This window comes from Grampus griseus (assembly GCF_964374135.1).
Source record: "Grampus griseus genome assembly, chromosome: 5".
Classification (NCBI taxonomy): Eukaryota; Metazoa; Chordata; class Mammalia; order Artiodactyla; family Delphinidae; genus Grampus; species Grampus griseus.
The window spans coordinates 6,490,465-6,511,751 of record NC_138998.1 but is presented as its reverse complement, the minus strand read 5'-3'; the positions used below and the strand labels follow the sequence as shown (position 1 = coordinate 6,511,751).

The 21,287-nt window shown below is 43.6% G+C and overlaps 1 protein-coding gene across 2 annotated transcripts in view; it reads left to right on the top strand.

The window, feature by feature from the left end:
• Positions 1-21,287, top strand: part of KAT2B (lysine acetyltransferase 2B) — a 102,624-nt gene that overhangs the window by 62,589 nt on the left and 18,748 nt on the right. For both annotated transcript variants that reach the window (XM_082654324.1, XM_082654325.1), the window contains exons 6-11: positions 599-790; positions 6,533-6,639; positions 11,473-11,598; positions 14,071-14,207; positions 16,649-16,857; positions 18,242-18,368. In XM_082654324.1, the coding sequence (XP_082510450.1) occupies positions 599-790; positions 6,533-6,639; positions 11,473-11,598; positions 14,071-14,207; positions 16,649-16,857; positions 18,242-18,368 (898 nt within the window). The remainder of the gene's footprint in view (positions 1-598; positions 791-6,532; positions 6,640-11,472; positions 11,599-14,070; positions 14,208-16,648; positions 16,858-18,241; positions 18,369-21,287) is intronic.

Genomic DNA, 21,287 nt, shown 5'->3' with positions numbered 1-21,287 from the left:
TTTCTAAATCATATGCTCTGCATAGCCCGTGCGCCCCAGAACTGTGATCAGGTGTCAGGAAAGCCCTGGTTTCCCTCTGGGAACTCCTCCAGCCCTGTGCAACGCTGAAATGCATTTTTGACTTTGAGTCTGAGTCATTGAAAACGTACCTAAGCAACAGATGGTGGAAGCTCATTACTTCCTGCGTTTTGACTGAGTTTTGAACAGTCTTGAAGATCTTTATCTTCCCACCAAAGCTGTGGAGGTATGTGAATGCTGCGTAGGCATTTTAAAGAAGCCTTAAATTTTACTTAGAGGATTAGATGGGGGACTTCTGATTCTTCTGCAAAAGGGACTTCCTCGGTTTCCCCTTTCATTCCTCCTCCTATTTAAAGGACGCTGCAGAATGGAATGATTCTAGTAGAATTGGACCCACGTGGCTATGGCAGGGTGAGCTCACCGAATTCCCACGTTTTACTAGCTGGTGGTGATACTTCTGCTCGTCACTGCAGACCTGGCTTCTCCTGCTGAGGTTGATGATACAGAGTAGCCGTCCTTGGGTGTTCCACATGGTCTGGGGCTTAAGGGATACTGATGGTGTGCTCTCCTCTGGTTGCAGGTGGCTGTGTTACTGCAACGTGCCCCAGTTCTGTGACAGTCTGCCTCGGTACGAGACTGCCCAGGTGTTCGGGAGAACCTTGCTCCGCTCTGTCTTCACCGTGATGAGACGACAGCTCCTGGAACAGGCGAGGCAGGAAAAAGACAAACTGCCACTGGAGAAACGGACTCTAATCCTCACGCATTTCCCAAAGTAAGGGAGTGCTCTTGTGGGTCTTTGATGCAAGGGCTTAAGACTGATGGATACACAGCAAAGCCTGCCTCAGTGACAAATCAGGAGGGGTAGGAAAGAGGGACCCCATCTTTCTCAGCTCCCTCTGGGAGCCTCCATGGGTACTTTCCAGCCCATCTGAGATGAGCTTGACTCTGTACGACTGGTCCCTTAGCCTCGCCTCATTCCACCTGAGTCTCATGGGGCTGGGGGGTGGGGGTGGTTGGGGGGGGAATGCTTTGTTTTGTATATTCAGCTGCCAGGATGCTAGTGGGGGGTGGGAAAGGTGGTGCAGAAGCCATTTCCATCTTCCCAGAAGTGGTGCAGGAGAAGTCAGGTGGCTGTTTCTTCCGTCCCACGTCTCCAGCCATTTCCTTTTTTTAATTTTTTGGCCCACCATGCGGCATGTGGGATCTTAGTTCCCCGACCAGGGATTGAACCCGCGCCCCTTGCGTTGGAAGCACGGAGTCTTAACCACTAGACCTCCAGGGAAGTCCCATCCAGCCCTTGCTAAGATTGGCGGATCAGTCCCATCTCAGCTAGAGTGAACTAGACCCCCAGAGCGGGGCCGGCCGGGAATAGAGAGGCCTCCTTCAGAATGATCCTTGTTCCTGTGTACTCAGTTTCTTGTGGAATGTGCATGCTCTTGTGCACCTTTGCTTCTTACACCTGCCAGAACTCCAACATGTGAATAATCATTTAAATGTTTTTCAAATACACGCAACGTGTCAAAGGGATAGGAAGTTGCAGTGCCACACCATTGGCCTTGGAAATGAATTTTCAGTGCGAAGAACCCAGAATTTAAGCTAAGAGGCTGGGTGCTGGTGAGAGGCTGGGGGTGCAGGTGATGGCTTGTCATGGAGCAGTGACAGCAAGACAGGAAGGAGGCAGTTCATTCTGCCTGGAAGCACCGGTCTGCAGGGGTAGAAGGTATCATTTGAAAAGGCATTCTAGGTCTGATAGAGTTCTGCCATGGAGAACTGCGAGACAGCAGAGTTTCAGAGAGGAGCCATTATAGTCTTTGAGCAAAGATTGATGAAATCCTGTTTTATCTGAGAAACTGGATTTTTTTTATTATTACTATTTCTGGTTTACCCAATTTGTATCTCAGGAAAGATGATAGTTTTAAGTTTTAAAAATAAGTGAGGCCCAGGGCTTCCCTGGTGGCGCAGTGGTTGAGAGTCCGCCTGCCGATGCAGGGGCCACGGGTTCGTGCCCCAGTCCGGGAAGATCCCACATGTCGCGGAGCGGTGGGGCCCGTGAGCCATGGCCGCTGAGCCTGCGCGTCCGGAGCCTGTGCTCCGCAACGGGAGAGGACACAACAGTGAGAGGCCTGTGTACGGCCAAAAAAAAAAAAAATAAGTGAGGCCCAAAACAAACAATAACAAAAATGGTTTTCTGATGAAAATGGACTGAACAATCTTTTTGAGGATAATTCTAATGAGCTTTAGCTGAACGTCCAATATTTGAACATAAGTCCTAGCCACGTGATTTTCAGTATTTCCTGAAGGCAACCAGCACACGAGACTGAGGCAGGACATGGACCCTTTGGTATCCTCCAGGGAGGAAGGTTCAGAAGCACTTAAACTGCAGTTTGAATGTTGCCCCTCAATGGGTAATGAACTCTGGACAAGCTCATGTATTTCAGTGGCTGCCTTTTAACTGTTCTAAGCTTCTTTCCATAGAGATTAAAGCAGTTTTCTTATTGCTCTATTACATTTGCCACATAAGTAGCATTTCATGTGTTCAGATTATAGTAGTCGTTCTGTCTCTAAGCCAAGGGACAAAGAGGACCCCTCTCCCCTCCCCCCTCACACCTTTTGTGGTGCTTAAAGAGAAATTTTAATTACCTTGCATAGTAGCAATTTTTTTCCCCCATAGCAAACTCAGTTTGCTTCTTGCAGGTATTTGCTAATTATAGTGTTATGTTCATTCAGCCCATAGTTCTGGCATGCTTATGCTGTTCAGCTGAAAAATCAGTGTTGCTTTCTTTTTATCTCTGTTACTAATGGTAGGGTAAAACTACCACCCACTTCTCCTTTTAAATCCCTTTTCATTGAATCTGACAACATTTGAGGCTGTTAGGGATTTATACCTGCAGATTTGGCGGCAGAATCTCATACTGAAGCCGGAGGTGCCATTTGCATCTTGGGCACCAGCTCAAGGGGAGGGCTGCAGACTGCTTCTCACACCTGGTGAGATCGCCGTGCTTCTCAGATGCATCTTCAGAGCTTACATCCTTATCTTCCTGCTCTTCGTATGTTGCCGCTTCTTCTGCTTGGCTTTAACGTGTGCCTTTCCCCGATGCCACCCCCATCCACCTATTTACACGGTTGTTTTTAAAAACTTTAGTATCTGCATTTCATTCTAAAAGTGATAAATGGACATGTTGATGAAAATTTGGTGCACAGGGAACAAAGAAGCAAAAGACCACTATAACCCTACCACTGTGATATGCTTTTTGTGCTTTTAGATATTTCAGTTTTTTCCTCCATGTACTGCGTTCTTTTATTCTACATATAATTTTGTATCCTCTGTATATAAAACAAGCATTTTCTCATAGCATTAGATGAGCCTGTTCTTTATTTTATTGAAATAACTAAATATATGTGTGTGTGTGTGTGTGTGTGTAATATATATATATATATATATATAGAATATAACACACACATGATTATTTTCCTAAATTATTAATGACATTCTTCTTTGGTGAGTCTCTTTAGGGCTTTGTGAAGTGTTCCCATTATATAATTACTGATAAAGAAGGAGCCTGGAAAAGGAAAGGAAATTTACTTCTGTGATAAAGGGCAGTTGGGGAAATCTTGAGGGCTGTGTGAGATGAAGGCAGGGTCTGCTTAGCACAAGGGGGAAATGCATCGAGAACCTTCCGTCTTGTCAGCAAGATCAGAACGTGACCTTAGTAAGGATTTTACCTCCTGTTGCTGTCAGTCTTTCTGTGTTAGATAAGAAACATACTAAAGTGTTTTAAAGAATAAGTTAATGGTGGCTTGCTTGGCAAAAGGCGACTCATGTCGTTTCTGTAAACCATGAATTACACAACTGAGTGCAGGTAGATGTTCACGCAAATGGTACCTTATTCTTAAATCTTCTGAGTATGAACAGCAAGTCAGAAGACCCTCAGGACCTTTCCCCACCTGTCTTCACTTCCAAAAACGCAACCTCTCCCACCCCGAGACCTTCTGAAGTCTTGCCGGATTTGATTAATGAGAAGACTAGTGGCACTTTCAGTAATTGTGATGATGATGATGATGATGATGTTAATGTAGGTCCTTGATCAGTTGTCCATACTTGGTCTGTTTCTCAGTTCAAGTTTTAAGGTAACTTGACACCTTTATAAAGGTAACATAACACATGGGCTATACATTATCATAGCTTTAGGGGTGGGGGCAGGTCCCCCAAAGCAAATCCATTTATAAAGACTGTAAGTAGTCTTACGTATGTTTTGTTGCCAAATGGATTAGGGAAAATGGATTTCAGAATTTCAGAGACAGGATAGTAGACGTATATACTAGCTAAACTTTATTACATCATTGCAGTGTAAACTTCTTGAGGGCAAGACGAGGTTGTGTTCCCTCTACCCTCCAGCACCTGGCACAGCACCTGGCATGTGGTGGGCATTCAGTGTTTGTTGAGTGAATGAATGAGCACTTCCTAAGGGGTCATCACCATTTGAAGCATGACATTAGTGTACTCCTCACTACCATCTTCTGCAGGAGTTACTGTTGATATTTCCATTTTATAAAAGTGGAACCAAGGAAGAGGAAAGTTAAGAACTTGTTCCAAGCTCACACAAATAATAAGTGGTGAGTTTGGTAATTGGATTTTAGAACCCAAGCTCTTAGCCATTATTCTGTACCCCTCCATGAGAATTAATGTACCTTAAAAAGAGGCTTTCAGGAAGACATTCCAGGACTAGAAGTATAGATTTGTGTTGGTATTTTAATCATAGTTCTTCTATTTTGGGGCACATAAGAACTGTCCAAGGTACTTATCAAAAATCAGTTGCTCAGACCATTCTCCCAGACTCCGATTCAGTAAGCTTAGGTGGGGTTTGGGTATCTATACTCTTACCAAGGTATTCGGGTGATTTCTGTGGGCCCCCAAAACTTGAGATCTGTTTGTTTATAACACGACAGGAAATATAACGTAGTAATTAATCACACGTTCTGATCTTGGCCCTGCAATTTACTGGTTGTGGGACTTTGTACCAGTTATTGAGCCTCTCTGTGCCCTAAGTTTTTCCATCTGTAAAATGGGTACAATAATGGATCCTATCTCATAGGTTGTTAGGAAGATCAAATGAGTTAATATACACCAACTACTTAGAGCAGTGTCTATCCTATAGTAAGAGCTATGTATGTGTGTGATAAATAAAAATAAAATACGTAGCTCACTGGGTTGATGTGAAGATTCAATAAGAAGTTCTTACCCAGGGAAAACCATAATTCAAAAAGACACATGCACCCCAATGTTCATAGCAGTGCTGTTTACAATAGCCAGGACATGGAAGCAACCTAAATGTCCATCAACAGAGGAATGGATAAAGGAGATGTGGTACATATATCCAATGGAATATTACTCAGCCATAAAAAGGAATGAAATTGGGTCATTTGTAGAGTCATGGATGGACCTACAGAGTGTCATACTGAGTGAAGTAAGTCAGAAAGAGAAAAACAAAATACTGTATATTAACGCATATATATGGAATCTAGAAAAATGGTATAGATGATCTTATTTGCAAAGTAGAAATAGAGACACAGAAGTAGAGAACAAATGTATGGATACCAAGGGGGAAAAAGGGGGCTGGTGGGAGGAATTGGGAGATTGGGATTGACACATATACACTATTGATATTATGTATAAAATAGGTAACTAATGAGAACATACTGTGTAGCACAGGGAACTCTACTTAATGCACTGTGGTGACCTAAATGGGAAGGAAATCCAAAAAAGAGGGGATATATGTATATGTATAGCTGATTCATTTTGCTGTACAGTAGAAACTAACATAACATTGTAAAGCAACTATACTCTGATAAAGATTAATTAAAAAAAAAAAAAGAAGTTCTTAGGACAGTGCAGGCACATGGCAAGGATTCCATAAATACTATAGCGGCTTTTGTGATGGAAATGACGGTGACAGTGACCGCTCTGTGGAGGACTGGAATCTGGTTCCGAGATTCCCTGAGGGGGTCTGGGTGGAATCCATTTCTACTGATGTAATACTCTGTGTAGTCTAGCTCGTATCTATCTATGCAGAGCCCAAAGAGAATACATCTGTAGAAATGCATTCTGTTATTAGAATATACCAGGGCTGCCCAACTAAATCATCACTTGAGTCATAATTGACTAGCATATTTCTTTTTTTTTTTTTTTTTTTGCGGTACACAGGCCTTTCACTGTTGTGGCCTCTCCTGTTGCGGAGCACAGGCTCCGGACGCGCAGGCTCAGTGGCCATGGCTCACGGGCCCAGCCGCTCCGCGGCATGTGGGATCCTCCCGGACCGGGGCACGAACCCGTGTCCCCTGCATTGGCAGGCGGACTCTCAACCACTGCGCCACCAGAGAAGCCCCTTGACTAGCATATTTGTAAATTGAAGATGGGATGCTGGTGTTCATGTGATTGCCGTGGGTGGTCAGGGCTTTTGTCCCTCTAGTAATGCATTAGTTTTGACCTCATGCTTGCCTTTACTCTTGTGCCTAGGTTTCTGTCCATGTTAGAAGAAGAAGTTTATAGTCAAAACTCTCCCATCTGGGATCAGGATTTTCTCTCAGCTTCTTCCAGAACCAGCCAGCTAGGAATCCAAACAGGTAAAAAAAAAATTTTTTTTTGCATAAATCAAAAAACAACCAGGAAGTGTTCGTTACAGTTCACTCTGCATTTATTTGTGTTTTTCATCAAGAATTGAAGACTAGCACCAGCAAAAAAAAAGTAAAAGCTCTGGCAAACCTTGCATCTACATCTCTGTTGGTGAGGAGAGCAGGTGCAAACCAAACAGTTAAAATAACAACAGCTGCTGCGCCTGCTGTGGGAGTTTGCTCAGCCCGCGCCCCACAGCTGTACGGGAGGTTTAAGCCCAGGCGGCTCAGGTCTGCAGTCATGCTGGATCTTTTTGAAGACGCTTACAGTCTCGGTCAATGGCCACATATGCCCAGGAATCATGTCTCCATCTGGTTTCTGAATCTGTGGGGTCTGGTTTGGGCATCAAGTTGCTCTCATGGATAATGGTAGGATAGTGAGTCTCAGGACGTGAAGTGGGGTCAGGGCGTCAGCTGGCATTGCCTCGGGTCAGCCAGTGGCCTCAGCGAGCATTTTGTGAGGAAGGAAGATGTGTAACTTCTGGAGTCACACTGTCCCTAGAAAGAGGGTCTGAATTCCTGCCTTGGATGCTCGGAAAATTTGGAGAAGTTTGGCAAGAGATGCCAAAGCAGTAATTTGTATGTGGCCTTGGGGAAAGATAGAATGCAGAATTTTGATGTCGAGTTTTTAGTAGATCTAGTTCAATGCGTCACACGGGGGCTCTTAAGTATTGCCTCCAGCAAAGGGTAATTTTATTCTCGCCTTTCCCCCACCCCCCAATTTTTTAAATTGAATACATACAGTGAAAGGCAACCTTTTTAGTATGTGGTTCTGTGAATGTTGACAAACACACGTAGTTAGTTGTGTAACTACCACTACCATCAGAATATAGAAAAAAAAATATATAGGACAACTGCGTCACCCCAGAAAATTCCCTTGTACCCCTTCTGTAGTCCATTCAGTGCTCTAACCCCCAGCTTCGGCAACCACTGATTTGTTTTTTGTCCCTGTAGTTTTGCCTTTTCTAGAATGCCGTATGAGTGGAATCCTAGCGTTCTGACTGGCTTCTTTCACTCAGCATACTGCATTTGAGAAGGTGATTAAAACTTTTTTTTCATCTAGACCCCAAGTTTGGATGCATATAATTAAATCCTTCCAAGCAGAGTACTTAGGGAATGAGGTATTTTGGTTTGGATCAAACCATCTTTGCTTGGCTTCTTGTTACCAGAAACATCTATTGTGCTGTTTTTTCACCTTAGGTCATAGAATATAATTTCATGTTTCTCTGGTTCAAAACCTGTAGCGCTCTGGGGCTTTTCTGTGCATGGACAGAACTCCAGACCTGAGTGTCAGCATTTCCTGGACGTGCTCTGTGTAGCACCTGGGCATGTGTTCTGTATTTCTCTCTCTGTCCCCATGTTGTTCACTTTGTCTCTGTCTTTATCTTACCTAACTTTCAAATGGCATCTCTCCCACAAACTCTTTCCTGATTCTCCCCATGCCTTCCAGTAAGGGCTGGATCTCCTTTCTTCTGAATGTTCGTGGAAGCTTGATAACATCCTATCGCCAGTTGTTTAACTTGGCAGCACCGTGGCATCACCCATGTGATGTAAAATACTACTGGTTTCGAATAGTGTTATTTATTTGTGGTATGATTAATTATAGAACTTTATTTATTTGGGATGCTGTCAAGGAAGGGAAGAAAATATATTAAAAATTTAGAAGAATTAAAAAAAAAGTTTAGAAACCACCTAAATTTATAGCCTGACTCCTGGTGACTCAGTAAAATATGCCATATAGAGGTTCTTGTTTCAATAAATAGTTAAGAATTGCTTCTATCCGTTTTTGCCAGTGGATGCTTCTGTATGTTTGAAAATAATTTCCTTCTTTCCCACAATTATCTCCTGATTTTCTACAGTATTTATGGCACTGGTTTAGATACTGAGAATAGCTATAAATAAAACAAAATGATTTATTTTAAGGAAAAAAAAAATACTACTGATCTCTGAGGCCCGTCCCAAGAGGGTGTGATGTAACTGGCCAAGGGCATGGCCTGGACGTGGCCAAGGACGTGGCCTGGACATCGAGACTTTAAAAACTCCTCAGGTGACCTGATGTGCAGCAGTCTGAGTCACACAGCACTCACCTCATGCTACCCTCGCCCCCTTTTCTCTGTACCTCTCTGTCTCCTATGAGTGTGACTGCTGCATGGTCAGAGACCCAGTTTTGCCACGAGAATAGCTGATACTTCCAGTAAGTGCTCGCCCTGAGGTTTGCTTCCTGTCTTTGAGCCTTAGCACAGACCATGAGAAGTTGGTGTGATTATCCCCTTTATGTGGATGAGAAGTGAGAGCTCAGAGAGGAGCAACCAGTTGCCCAAAGGCAGAGCTCGTGAGTGACGGGACTGGGCTTCACACTGAGTCTAATTCCTGTCTCTTGCCCTGTGTCAAGAGCCAGAGCTCTAACTGCTGCTCTGCACGGCCCCAGTGTGCTTTGCAAATGTGCAGGCGAGCGCATGTGGAAGGAATGAGTGAAGAACCTGGGCCGGGGACACCAGAGCTATTTGTCAGGGTCATCTTAGTTCTTTTCTGGAGGGACTTCTGGAGAGGATTCCTCTCTGGGTGAAGACTTCCCTTGACCCTCACCTGCTCAAGATGCCTCCCAGTCTGTCCCACTTCCATTGTGTTGTCTGTCATCACACAAGATGGAGAAGGCGGGACGTCTCTGACCCTCTGGGGATTTCAGATTCATCTCTGTGTCTCAGATTGTCACCCAGTTCAGCTGGTTTGTCAGTATTACCTGCCGCCGTCGGAAGCAGGCTGTCTTCTCCTGTTCAGCTGTAATTGCAGTGTGTTCTCTGGGGGAAGAGGAAAGTGTAATCACCTACTTAATTGGCATGTCTGCACATCTATGCAACTGTGATAAATGACATTCATAATGATGGCTCTGAACTTTTGCAAGGTACTCAGATGTCTTCTGAATCACCAGAGCTTCCCCTTTGTGTAGAATCGCTCCAGGGTACTTAGCAATTCAGAAGCCTTGTGTGCTGGGAGGAAAGCCGTACAGCCTGGTGCTTTAGTATATTCTGATCCCCCGTTTTTTTCTTTTTCTTCTGGGGGTGATGGTTTCCTCACCTATGTTTTATTTATTTTTATTTAAAAAATTTTTTTATTGTAATGACCTATATGGGAAAAGGATCTAAAAAAGAGTGGGTATATGTAGATGTATAACTGATTCACTTTGCTGTACGCCTGAAACCAACACAACATTGGGAATCAGTATATTCTGATTCTTTACATACCAACTGCTGTTCAGTTAGGATCGCTATGGGTCCATGTCTCTCCGTGGCTTGGTTTACTTACTCCATCACTCTCTTGGCTACGGGGAAAGTCCCCCGTAGACCACACTGTGGCTGCCTTGACACCAAGATGAATGTGCTCTCTGGGCATCTGTCTGCACTGAGAATGTCCGTGTCCCTCATCAGTCTCACCTCATCAGCTACGGATCAGCAATCACACTAGCACACAACGTCCTACTTCCTACGAAGGCCTTTTTGAAAAAAGGCAAAACAAAAAGGTTTTGTTTGGAAATACTCTCGAACTTGCAGAAAAGTTACGAAACTAGGACAAAGCAGTCCTGTGTGCTGTATGTTCTTTGTTTAATTGTTAACATTTGCCATACTTGCTTCATCATTTCTCCTATTTCTCTGTCTCTGCCTCGCTCCATAAATATGTGTGCATATATGTATGTTTTTTGTCTTCTAAACTATTTGAAAGTTACAGACGTCATGCCCCTTTACTGACTTCAGTGGGTATCTCTTAAGAGCAAGGACGTTTTCTTATTTAACCGCAGTATAGTTATCAGAGTAAGGGATTTTAACCTTGATGCAATATTATTATCTAATCTATGTGCTATTTTCCATTTCGCCCCTCATCTCAGTGATGTGGTGTATGGCAATTTCTGTGTCACATCGGGAGGCACGTAACGTTGGCCTCTCCCATTATTGCTGGTGTGCAGTTTGATCACTGGCTTAGGGTGGGCTCTAGGAGGTTTCTCCACTGCAGTGTTACCATTTCTCCTTTTGTAATAAAAAGAACAAAAGTACTTTTGTGGGGAGATACTTTGAGACTATCCTGTCTTTATCAAAATTCTATTCATTGGGACTTCCCTGCTGGTGCAGTGGTTAAGAATCCGCCTGCCAATGCAGGGGACGCGGGTTTGAGCCCTGGTCGGGGAAGATCCCACATGCCGTGGAGCAACTAAGCCCGTGCGCCACAACTACTGAGCCCACGTGCCACAACTACTGAAGCCCGCGCACCTAGAGCCCGTGCTGCACAACAAGAGAAGCCACCGCAATGAGAAGCCCATGCACTGCAACAAAGAGTAGCGCCCACTTGCGACAACTAGAGAAAGTCCGAGTGCAGCAACGAAGACCCAGTGCAGCCAAAAATAAATATTAAAAAAATTATATTCACAGGGTTTAGACTGTACAGATGATTCTTCCCTGAATCAATTATTATATACTGGCTGCTTCCCCCAGCCCCTGCCAACTTCCATCATTCCCTTCTTATTTGTTGGCATTCTCCTGTACGAAGAGTTTCACCTTCTCCCCACTTATTTATTTATGATTTTATCAATTTGGACTCGGATATCTTTATTCTATCCAATGGGTTATAATCCAACCCTGTCTTTCTTATCATGCTCACATTGGTCCCATAGTTTTTATTTTAAAGATGACTTCTTTGGGGTGATGGGCAGGAATGGGATGGTGTCATGTGCACTTGGTTCCTTATTGCCTAAGAAAGAAGTCATTTAATACCTTCTTTTCCTTTTCCTGGGGGCAGTTATCAATCCACCTCCTGTGGCCGGGACAGTTACCTTCAATTCAAACTCAGCTTCCCTTGAGCAACAGAATGGAGGGAGCAACAGTCCTTCCTGTAAAGGTGCTTCGGGGCTTGAGGCAAACCCAGGTAAGCTCTTTGAGGGCATCATAGAGGACTGTGATTTGCCCTAGAAGCTTTATTATCTGAGGAGTGCCAAAGGTAGACTTCGAACAGATTGTACATGTCCAGGATCTCAGTGGTTGGAACTCAATTTGAGCTGTATTGGTTAGTTATTGCTGTGTAACAAACCCACTCAAAATTCAGAGTCTTAAAACTGTAATCTTTTATTATCATAGCTCACTCATCTTGTGTGTTGCCTGGGAGGTGGCTAATCCCAGCTAGTCTCCTTCAGGCTGGGCTTGCATATTTCTCATCCTCCTTCTAGGACCATTGGGTTTCTTCACCTTCCCTTGGGGCAGAATATGTCCCTATTATGGCGGCAGAAGCAGCAGAAAGCAAGAAGAAATACACTTTCTTGAAGCCTAAGCTCGGAACTGGTACCCCATCACACCTGCCTCATTTTGTCCTCTAAAGCTAATCACATGGTCAAACTCAAGAGTAAAGGGGTGGGGAAATGTACCCTACTCCTTTTATAGGAAGAACTGCAAAATCACATGGCAGAGCATGGATACAGGAGGGGAAAGAATTTGGCCTTGAATGTAATCTGCCGTGTGGGCAAAAACATCTCTTAATCCTAAAGGCATTTCACAGTTACAGGATGTTTTGAAGGTTGCATTTCTGTCCACAGGCTTGACCTCAGACAAATCTTGGGCATGACCAAAGTTTGACATTCAAGAAATGACATAAAAGGGGGAGAGAAGAGGATTTTGAATGAAGTACTAAGCATTTAGCATTGGTGCCACCACTGTCTCTCCCACGTCCAAGGGAGACATCACTAATTAATCTGGAAACTCTTTGCCAGTGAACTTGGATGCAGCCTAAGATGCTTTCTTATCACATCACTATTAGCAGTCTATCAAGTTTGGGGCATATTGGGTATAAGCCTCAACCCCAAAATAAATAGTTCACAGTGTTAATCTTGGGGAATCTTGGAATTTGAAGGCTTCTTGGTCAAATGACTGAAAATATTCTCACTCACCTCCAATCACAACAAGTAAAAAGTTATGAAAACAAGAACTCAACCAAAACTGTTTAGTAAGTAACATATAATATTTGGAGAAGCATCTTTTATAGACGAGATACTTGACATTGCTGTGCTTCTTTTTAGCTAAAGTTGATGGGAATGCTATATGGAACATGCTTAGTGGGATTCATACCTGAGGAATAAATTAGATTTGAACATCTAAAAATTGAAAAAATTTTAATTGTAAAAATAAATGCATTGTTACAGAAGGAAAAAAAAGAAAGAAAGAAAAACCAAACATGATAGTGGAAGGGACAGAAAGCCACCATGTAATCTGAGGAGGAAGGTGGGAGAGAGTTCTCCTTGCCTTCGCCTGGCCTTTCCCAGCATGTAACATGTTGAGAGTATACCTACTTCAAAGGCCAGTGGCCCTACTCACTTTGTGAGGCATCATTTTAAGGCAAAAAAGCATTGTGAGAGATAGTGAGGGTCATTTTGTGATTAAAAAAATTAAATTCACTGGGAAAATAAAACAGTTCATAGGCTTCCCTGGTGGCACAGTGGTTGAGAGTCCGCCTGCCGATGCAGGGGACACGGGTTCGTGCCCCGGTCCGGGAAGATCCCACATGCCACGGAGCGGCTGGGCCCGTGAGCCATGGCCGTTGAGCCTGCGCATCCGGAGCCTGTGCTCCGCAACGGGAGAGGCCACAACAGTGAGATGCCCGCGTACCGCAAAAATAAAACAACAACTACAACAACAAAAAGAAACAAAACAGTTCATGAGTATATTTCAAATATATAGACATATATACATGACATGCATATGACCACGTATATCTATACATACATACATGCAAACATATATGAAGAGGGAGAATTAACAGAACTGCAAAGAGAAATAATCACTTCAAACCAACCAGCAGTTGAAGTCTGGAAGAAACATCTCTGATTCATTCATAGATCAAGCAGACAAAACTGTCAGTAAGGACAGAAGCCCTGCAAACACGATCAACAAGATTAATCTAACATATGTGTAGAGAGCACTCAAAATCGGAAAAAGGCACATTCTTTCCAAGAGACACTTAATTTACAAATAATTGGTCAAGTCTTAGTCCATAAAGCAAGTTTTGAAAAATTCTGACCTTTGGTATCATATGGACCATGTTCTCTGACCACAAAGTGATAACTAGACTCACCCCTTAATATGCAAATGAAGAGACACATGCTTTAGTAACTCATATATCAAGTTAAAAAATGACCATGGAAAATAGAAACTATTTAGAATAGATCTACGGTTGGCAGTTACTGTGAGACCTCCTCCCTTCTCTCTCCTGCCTTCCACTGTGCCCCTCCCCTGGTACGTGGAGGGTTGACGTCCACACCTGTCAGCGTTATTAGAAAATTAGTTGGATTGGTTGGCATGTGCTTTGTGGTCAAAATAACCCATCGTTTACCCTTTTATTTTGATCTTCAAGGAGAAAAGAGGAAAATGAACGACTCTCATGTTTTGGAGGAGGCCAAGAAACCCCGAGTGATGGGCGATATTCCACTGGAATTAATCCACGAGGTCATGTCCACCATCACGGACCCTGCAGCGATGCTCGGGCCAGAGGTCAGCAGGGTGAACCTAGGCAGCCAGCTGGTGGACCCCTTCTACTCTCCGGGCCACTCAGCTGTTGGGAATGGGGATGGTATTGCCAAGAGAGACCATGTCACGCTACCCTGGTTTGCATTTTGCCTGGTGGTCCGGGTTGGAAAGGCAAGAAAAGCTAATGGAGAGCTGATTCCCCTTGATGACTGTCAGATCACGGGGAAACACAATCTCACGCAGCTGAAGGCATTTCTCCTTCAACTTTTTATCTTGAAAAATTTAAACCCTCATAAATGTTGCAAAAAACTCCATGGTAAAGATCCAGAGACTCTTTATTTAGATTCACCAATTGTTAACATGCCTCATTTACTTTCCCTCTGTCGCGCTCTCTCTCCTGTGAAGCATTAGGAACCATTTCAGAATTCAATACAGATGTCATAAACTTCACCCCTAACTATATTTGCATGTATCTCCTAAGACTGAGACTGTTCATTCACATTACCTCAATGCAGTTATCACCTCCAGCAAATTTAGCCAGGTTACAGTATTATCTAATGTATGGGTTGGCAGTCTACAGCCTGCGGGCCAAATCCAACCCACTTGCTGGTTTGTAAATAAAGTTTAATTGAAGTGTATTGTCTGTGTCTGCCTTGCACTACAAAAGCAGATCTGAATTATTAAGATAGGGGAAGACTGACTGCAAAGCCTAAGATAGTTGTCCCCTGGCCCTTTATAGAAAAGTTTGCTTAGACAAAGTTATATTAGACCGTTGGCCTAATGTACAGCCCATATCCAAATTTCCCGTATATCCAAATTCTGTCCATTATAACACTTGCTGCTGTTGTTGGAAGATCAGTCAGGGATCACGCACTACATTTAGTTCTTATCTCTTCACCTCTTTTTTTTTTTTTTTTTGGTCACGCTGTGTGGCTTCCGGGATCTTAGTTCCCTGACCAGGGATTGAACCTGTGCCCCCGGCAGTGGAAGCATGGAGTCTTAACCACCGGACCACCAGGGACTTCCCCTCTTCACCTCTTTAGTCTCCTTTATTCTAGAACAGTTCCCCAGCCCTCTTTTGGTCTTTTGTGGCAGCACTGTTGTTGCAGAGTCCTGGTCACTGGTTTTGCATAATGTCCCTCTACCTGGATTTGTCTGTTTACCCATGATTAGATTCAAGTAAAGCAATTCTGGTAAAAGTACTGCTGTCAGTCTCATTGTGTCCTCTCCAGGGGCAAAGCAGTTTAAGACGTTTCTGACAGCTTCCAGAAAATGAAGAAATGGCTCGGAGATTATTTTGCAAAACCTCTTTAAAAATTTTTTTACTATGGCTCTGCTAGATCAAAATATCCATTTTTAATGTGTCATGTTTCCTTAGAGGTTTATTTCATGGTAGTGAGATAATTCAGAGAACCAGAATGTTGTTAAGAGAGAGATCTTCCTATAAAATTGTTCTCTCCATTTCCTTCTAGATATCCAGACCTGGGGACTTATGACTGTAGTACCTTTTGTGTACTTGTCTCCTGGGGATTTAGTAACTTCACGGATTAGTTTAGCTCAGTTTTTCCAACTATAAAATGTGGATGTAGTCACACATTTCAGGATGTGTTGGGTGGCTTTAGTAGTGTCCTGGAGTTGACTTGTACTGGTGTGCGCAAGGCAACTGTTACATTTTCAGGAATTTTGTGTGCTGGTTGTTAAATACGTTGGTAGCTTGAAACTGACCACAGTGGCATCTGGGCCCCTGGGCAACGCCATAGACCAGTGAAATGAGCATGTGCCGCCAATGGGCTTTTCTCCCTTGGGGAGCTGTTGTTTGAACGCTGACCTGCACCCCACTGAGTGCTGGCACAAGGTTGTGCTGTGAGCTGTGGTTGAGCGTGGTCAACGGAGACTCCTGTGCAAAGAAAACCATCTTCCAAGAAGAGGTGCTGACAGTATAAATAAGACTGCCGCTATTGGGCCTGTACTGGGATCTGTCATCCCGAGGGTGCTATAACGCTCAGCCAGATGGAGTTCCTAAAAACCAGGGGCCAGTAAACTATAGCCCTCAGGCCAGATCCAGTCTGCCTTCCCCACTTTTAAGTAAAGTTTTATTGGAATTCTGCTTCACCCAGTCGTTTATGTGTTGTCTGCGGCAGCTGTCGCCCTACAACAGTGTCGGCCAGTTGCCACAGAGGCCTTATGACTTGCAGATCTAAAATACGAGCTCCCTGGCCCTTTACAGACAGTTTGGGGACTCCTGATCTGCACCAAACCTCCGTGTACACGTAGAATACTCTGGTCCCTCCAGATGCTCTACCTACCTATTTTGTTTTCATAACGTGTGTGTGTTGGTTGGGACCCTGAAAATCCACAAATGTGCGTCTTATGAGAACACGGAAGAGAGGCATTGCTATGTCCTATCCCTCCTGTCTTAAGAGAAGAGCTGTCTGTGTAATGTTTTCCTGTCTCCTGCATCCCAGACCAATTTTCTGTCAGCACACTCAGCCAGAGACGAAGCGGCAAGGCTGGAGGAGCGCAGGGGCGTGATTGAATTTCACGTAGTGGGCAATTCCCTGAACCAGAAGCCCAACAAGAAGATACTGATTTGGCTGGTGGGGCTGCAGAATGTGTTTTCCCATCAGCTGCCCCGGATGCCAAAGGAGTACATCACACGGCTTGTCTTTGACCCGTAAGTTGTGCTCTGCTCTTTCTTCTCCCTTTTTTCCCTCTTCTTTCTTTCTTTTTTTTTAAATTTTTTGGCCACGCCACATGGCACATGCGATCTTCGTTCCCCGACCAGGGATTGAACCTGTGCCCCTTGCAGTGGAAGCGCCGAGTCTGAACCACTGGATCACCAGGGATCACCTGTCCCCTTTTTTCCCTTTTAAATGAAAGAGGAACTACTCAGATAGCCGTAGTCACCCACTGAGTCCTGTTGCCTCTCGTCACACTGTGGATACAGAGTGGCATCACGATAATTGCCATGGCTAAAGGCATTAAGATTAATTTTTCAACAGTTTGTCAATTTTTTGTTAATGAGGCTTTATATTTTAAGTTGCTGGTGACCATCCTGTGCGTCATTCATTATAGCAATGAAGGAATATATAAATGCTAAGAAGGCGTCCCATTTTTTTCACAGTCAAAATATTCTTGATTTTGGTATCTTAACTAGATACCATTGTTGCCAGGGTCTGTAAGCCCTGAGAAGATTACTGGGGTATTAGGTTAACTTTGACAATCCATTACATTAAAAAAAAAAAAAAAGCAAAAAACAAAAAAGTAAACTTCCCTACTTGAATGTATTTTAACACATGGAACCCAGTAGCCTATGTGCATTGTGATCCATGCGTGGGACTATTCAGAGTGACGTTTTAGACAGAAGCCCTGATAGGATTCTGGAATGCAGGTTTTAGCAAATTGTACCTGTGGATTTGGTTTTCTTTTCCACGTTTCCGTGCTGTTTTTGAGTGAGACTAAACTCTTCAGAAACACATACCATGTTTGTCCCTGCCTTTGTGTTCTCCCTCTGGACTCCCACTGTGGGTCCGTGGGCATCAGGGGTGGCCCTGTTGCAGCACCAGTCAGCACCTCCCCACACGCTCTGTTCTTTTTTTTTTTTGCGGTACGCGGGCCTCTCACTGCTGTGGCCTCTCCCGTTGCGGAGCACAGGCTCCGGACACGCAGCCTCAGCGGCCGTGGCTCACGGGCCCAGCCGCTCCGCGGCACGTGGGATCTTCCCGGACCGGGGCACGAACCCGCGTCCCCTGCATCTGCAGGTGGATTCCCAACCACTGCGCCACCAGGGAAGCCCCGCTGTGTTCTTTATTTGTAACCTCAGAGCCTCCTTAGGTGGCTGGCCTTTGTCCCCACGGAAGCTCTGGTGCCATCTCCGGCAGGGAAGCTCGCTCTAAAAGTCCACAGTAAAGAATGGTCTGGCGAGATGGAGGAGGTTTCCGTGGAAATCAAGAAGAAACAACCCCCTGCTTTTCCTGGCTGGTTCATGAGGAACACCCCAAACAGTATATTTGTATAACCAAGAGAAGTAAAACTTTGACATAATCTTATTCTTTCAGGAAACACAAAACCCTTGCTTTAATTAAAGATGGCCGCGTTATTGGTGGTATCTGTTTCCGAATGTTCCCATCCCAAGGATTCACAGAGATTGTTTTCTGCGCTGTAACCTCCAATGAGCAAGTCAAGGTAAGCGTGACCCAGGAGCATCCTCTCACTGCGTGTGTGTGTGTGTGTGTGTGTGTGTGTGTGTGTGTGTGTGTAGCATACACGCTTCCTTGTATCCACAGTCAGGCTCTACCGGGTTTTGTTGGACCTGGGCGCAGGGTCTGGGGACACCACACAGCCCCTGGTGCAACTCAGGCAAAGTTTACAGCAAGTGAAGAGATGTTTGAAAACACGTCTCAGTGTTACTGATCATTTCCACGTGCAGACATGTCTACACACACCTGGGGACAGTGCACCACCAGAAGGGGTGTGGTGCGATGTGGATTAGGGAGATGATTTAGGTGACTCACACCTCAGAAAGATTTCCTATGACCTTATGCCTAATGGGGGACAAGGACTAAAGAAATTCTGTCGGGGAAGTCATGACATTTGAATAAATTTATTACCGAGTTTCAGAAATATTCATGCAGGTTTGGAATGTGGGTCTTTCTGGAGTGTGTGTGTGTGTGTGTGTGTGTGTGTGTATGTGTGTGTGGCTGATTTGCCTTCCCGATTGTACTTGGCATGGGTCCCTTCCTCCCCAGGAGCCAGACTGTCTTATTGATAGTGTGCTTGGCATTGCAGTCTGACTGGAATAAATCAGATTCTCAATTGTCAGAAAGATTTAGATTGTGTTGTGTCGTCCTCTGCTGCTTTTGTGAAAGTGGAACCAGAAATGTGTCTTCAGGCTATAATTCATTTGGTACTTTGGGAGCCCTAAAATCACGCAGAAATACGGCAATTGGTGGAAAGATAAGTAGCTCAGGATTCGATGGCTGCTGAGAAAAATTATCGGCAGGTCTAAGGCAACGTTGTCCAGCGATATATAATGCAATGGGCAAATGTGAACCATGTATGTGATTTTGAATTTTCTAGTAGCTACATTAAAAGAAAAAAAGAAAATAGGCAAAAATAATTCTAAAAAATTGTACTTCATTTTACTCAGTATATCCAAAGTGTTGTCATTGTGACAGGTACTCAGCATCCAAGAAGTATTGAGACATTTTACATCTTTGATTGGTACTAAGTCTCAGAATCAAGAGTGTATTCCGTACTCACGCCTGTGTCAGTTTGGACTAGCCACGTTTCAGGTGCTCACTGGGCTTGGACAGTGTGGGCCTAAGGGCATTGTTGCCTTCTTCAGCTACAGTGCAGCAATGCCAGTTACAGAAACCAAAAATGGATCTCTGGAAGGAATCATGAGCTGCCTGCCGGCTGAAACCAGGGCCATGGGTGCTTTTGGCTTCATTAACAGCTCTCCTCTGTGTAATGGTCACGGTGCCAATTAACAGCTGCTGTGGTTTCCTCTCACAAAGCACAAATGGGGCTTTTTGTCTTTGACTCACAGCACTCAGCATCCAAGGACAGACAAAATTCATCAGTATCAAATTCATCATTCTGACCAGAGAAGGTGAGGGCCCACATCTACCTGAAACCGATCTCTGGCTCTTTTTCAAGGAACTCTGACTCTATATCTTTAGATGGTACTGTTGCTGTGCTTATCACAGGTTTATTTCCCCCTAGCCAAAGTGAGAAACAGTAAGTGTCCGGAATTTAGGAACTTACTTAAAAGAAAAATTTGGTTTGGCTTTTCATAGGGAGAGGAGCTGGAAAATATGTCCTTGGTTTATAATTTCAGAAGATTGCCTAATTTTTGTTTGCAAAGAAAGCTACACCAAGCAGCTTGTTTGGAAAGGTTGGTTAAGGTTGCCTTGGACACTTTTAGGATACCAGAGGGAAACTAAAGCTGTTTAATATGAATTGGATGCTTTGTCTTATTACTTCCCAGAAGGGCAGTGTATATTTTTTCCCCCAAACCATGTAATTTTCTAAAGACTTGAAGGAAGGTGGCCAAACATTACAAACTGAGTAGGGAAAACTACAAGAAAAGCCACCTTTTGTAAGTGACTTAACTGGTTTTAGAAAATGAAGATTAATCTTTCAAAACTGGATAGAATGGATGCATGTGATGGAAGTCAATTCTGGTAGCACTTATTTGTGAAAACAGAAAGTTCGTAAGTGGAGGTTTACAATTTTGATTTGAGATATTAAAAATCTTGGCTAAATGATACGTTAAAATTCGCACGTACTCATTTTGGAGACTAAGCTTATATACAAATTCCTGTGAATGCTTTAAATAAGATTTGTATGTGAATTTATCTTGCTCAAAACACATGCAAGATAACATTTGAGAATTTACTTAAAGCTCCTCACCTGGTTTTGGAATAGCTTATCTAAGAACTATTTGGGTTTGACATTATATGCAACTTTAAAGTTACATGGCTAATACTTAATTTACCATAGTAAGTATTTAAATAAACACTGAAGTTACCAGGTGGATTTGGAAAGGAATCCTTTTGGTGATAGTTGAAAATAAAGGCATACAAAGGAGGGAAATAGTTCTGGGGTGAAAAATCTAAACATTTGCATATAATAGCTTAACACTGTTAGTGCCTCTTTAACCAAGGAAATACACAGAGAGGATTCAAGTTAAAAGGCACAGTCCCTACTCACAAGCAGTTGGAATCTGGAAAATTTCTTTGGAGAAATGACAGATTAGTGGCTGTTGATGAAGAATACCTTATGCAGGTTTTGAGAAGCTATTTACAAAAGAACCATTATTTTTCTGCTTGAGTAAAATCCTTGGATTGTGGGTGAAGGGGAGAAAATGTATAGTTCTATTAGCTGCTTACAAGATGATGTATACAGTGAAAGCCTAACTCTCTTCCATCAACCACATCTAGGTTAACCTCACTTCTAGGTTAAAGTGAGTTTCATCAGAGGACACATTTCTTACTGAATCCTAGATATTACTATTCTTGTGCACATGCAGTAGCCAACCCTTCCCTTTTCTCCAGTTTTTTTCCCCCCCACTTTTCTTTAAAAATTATATTTAATTAC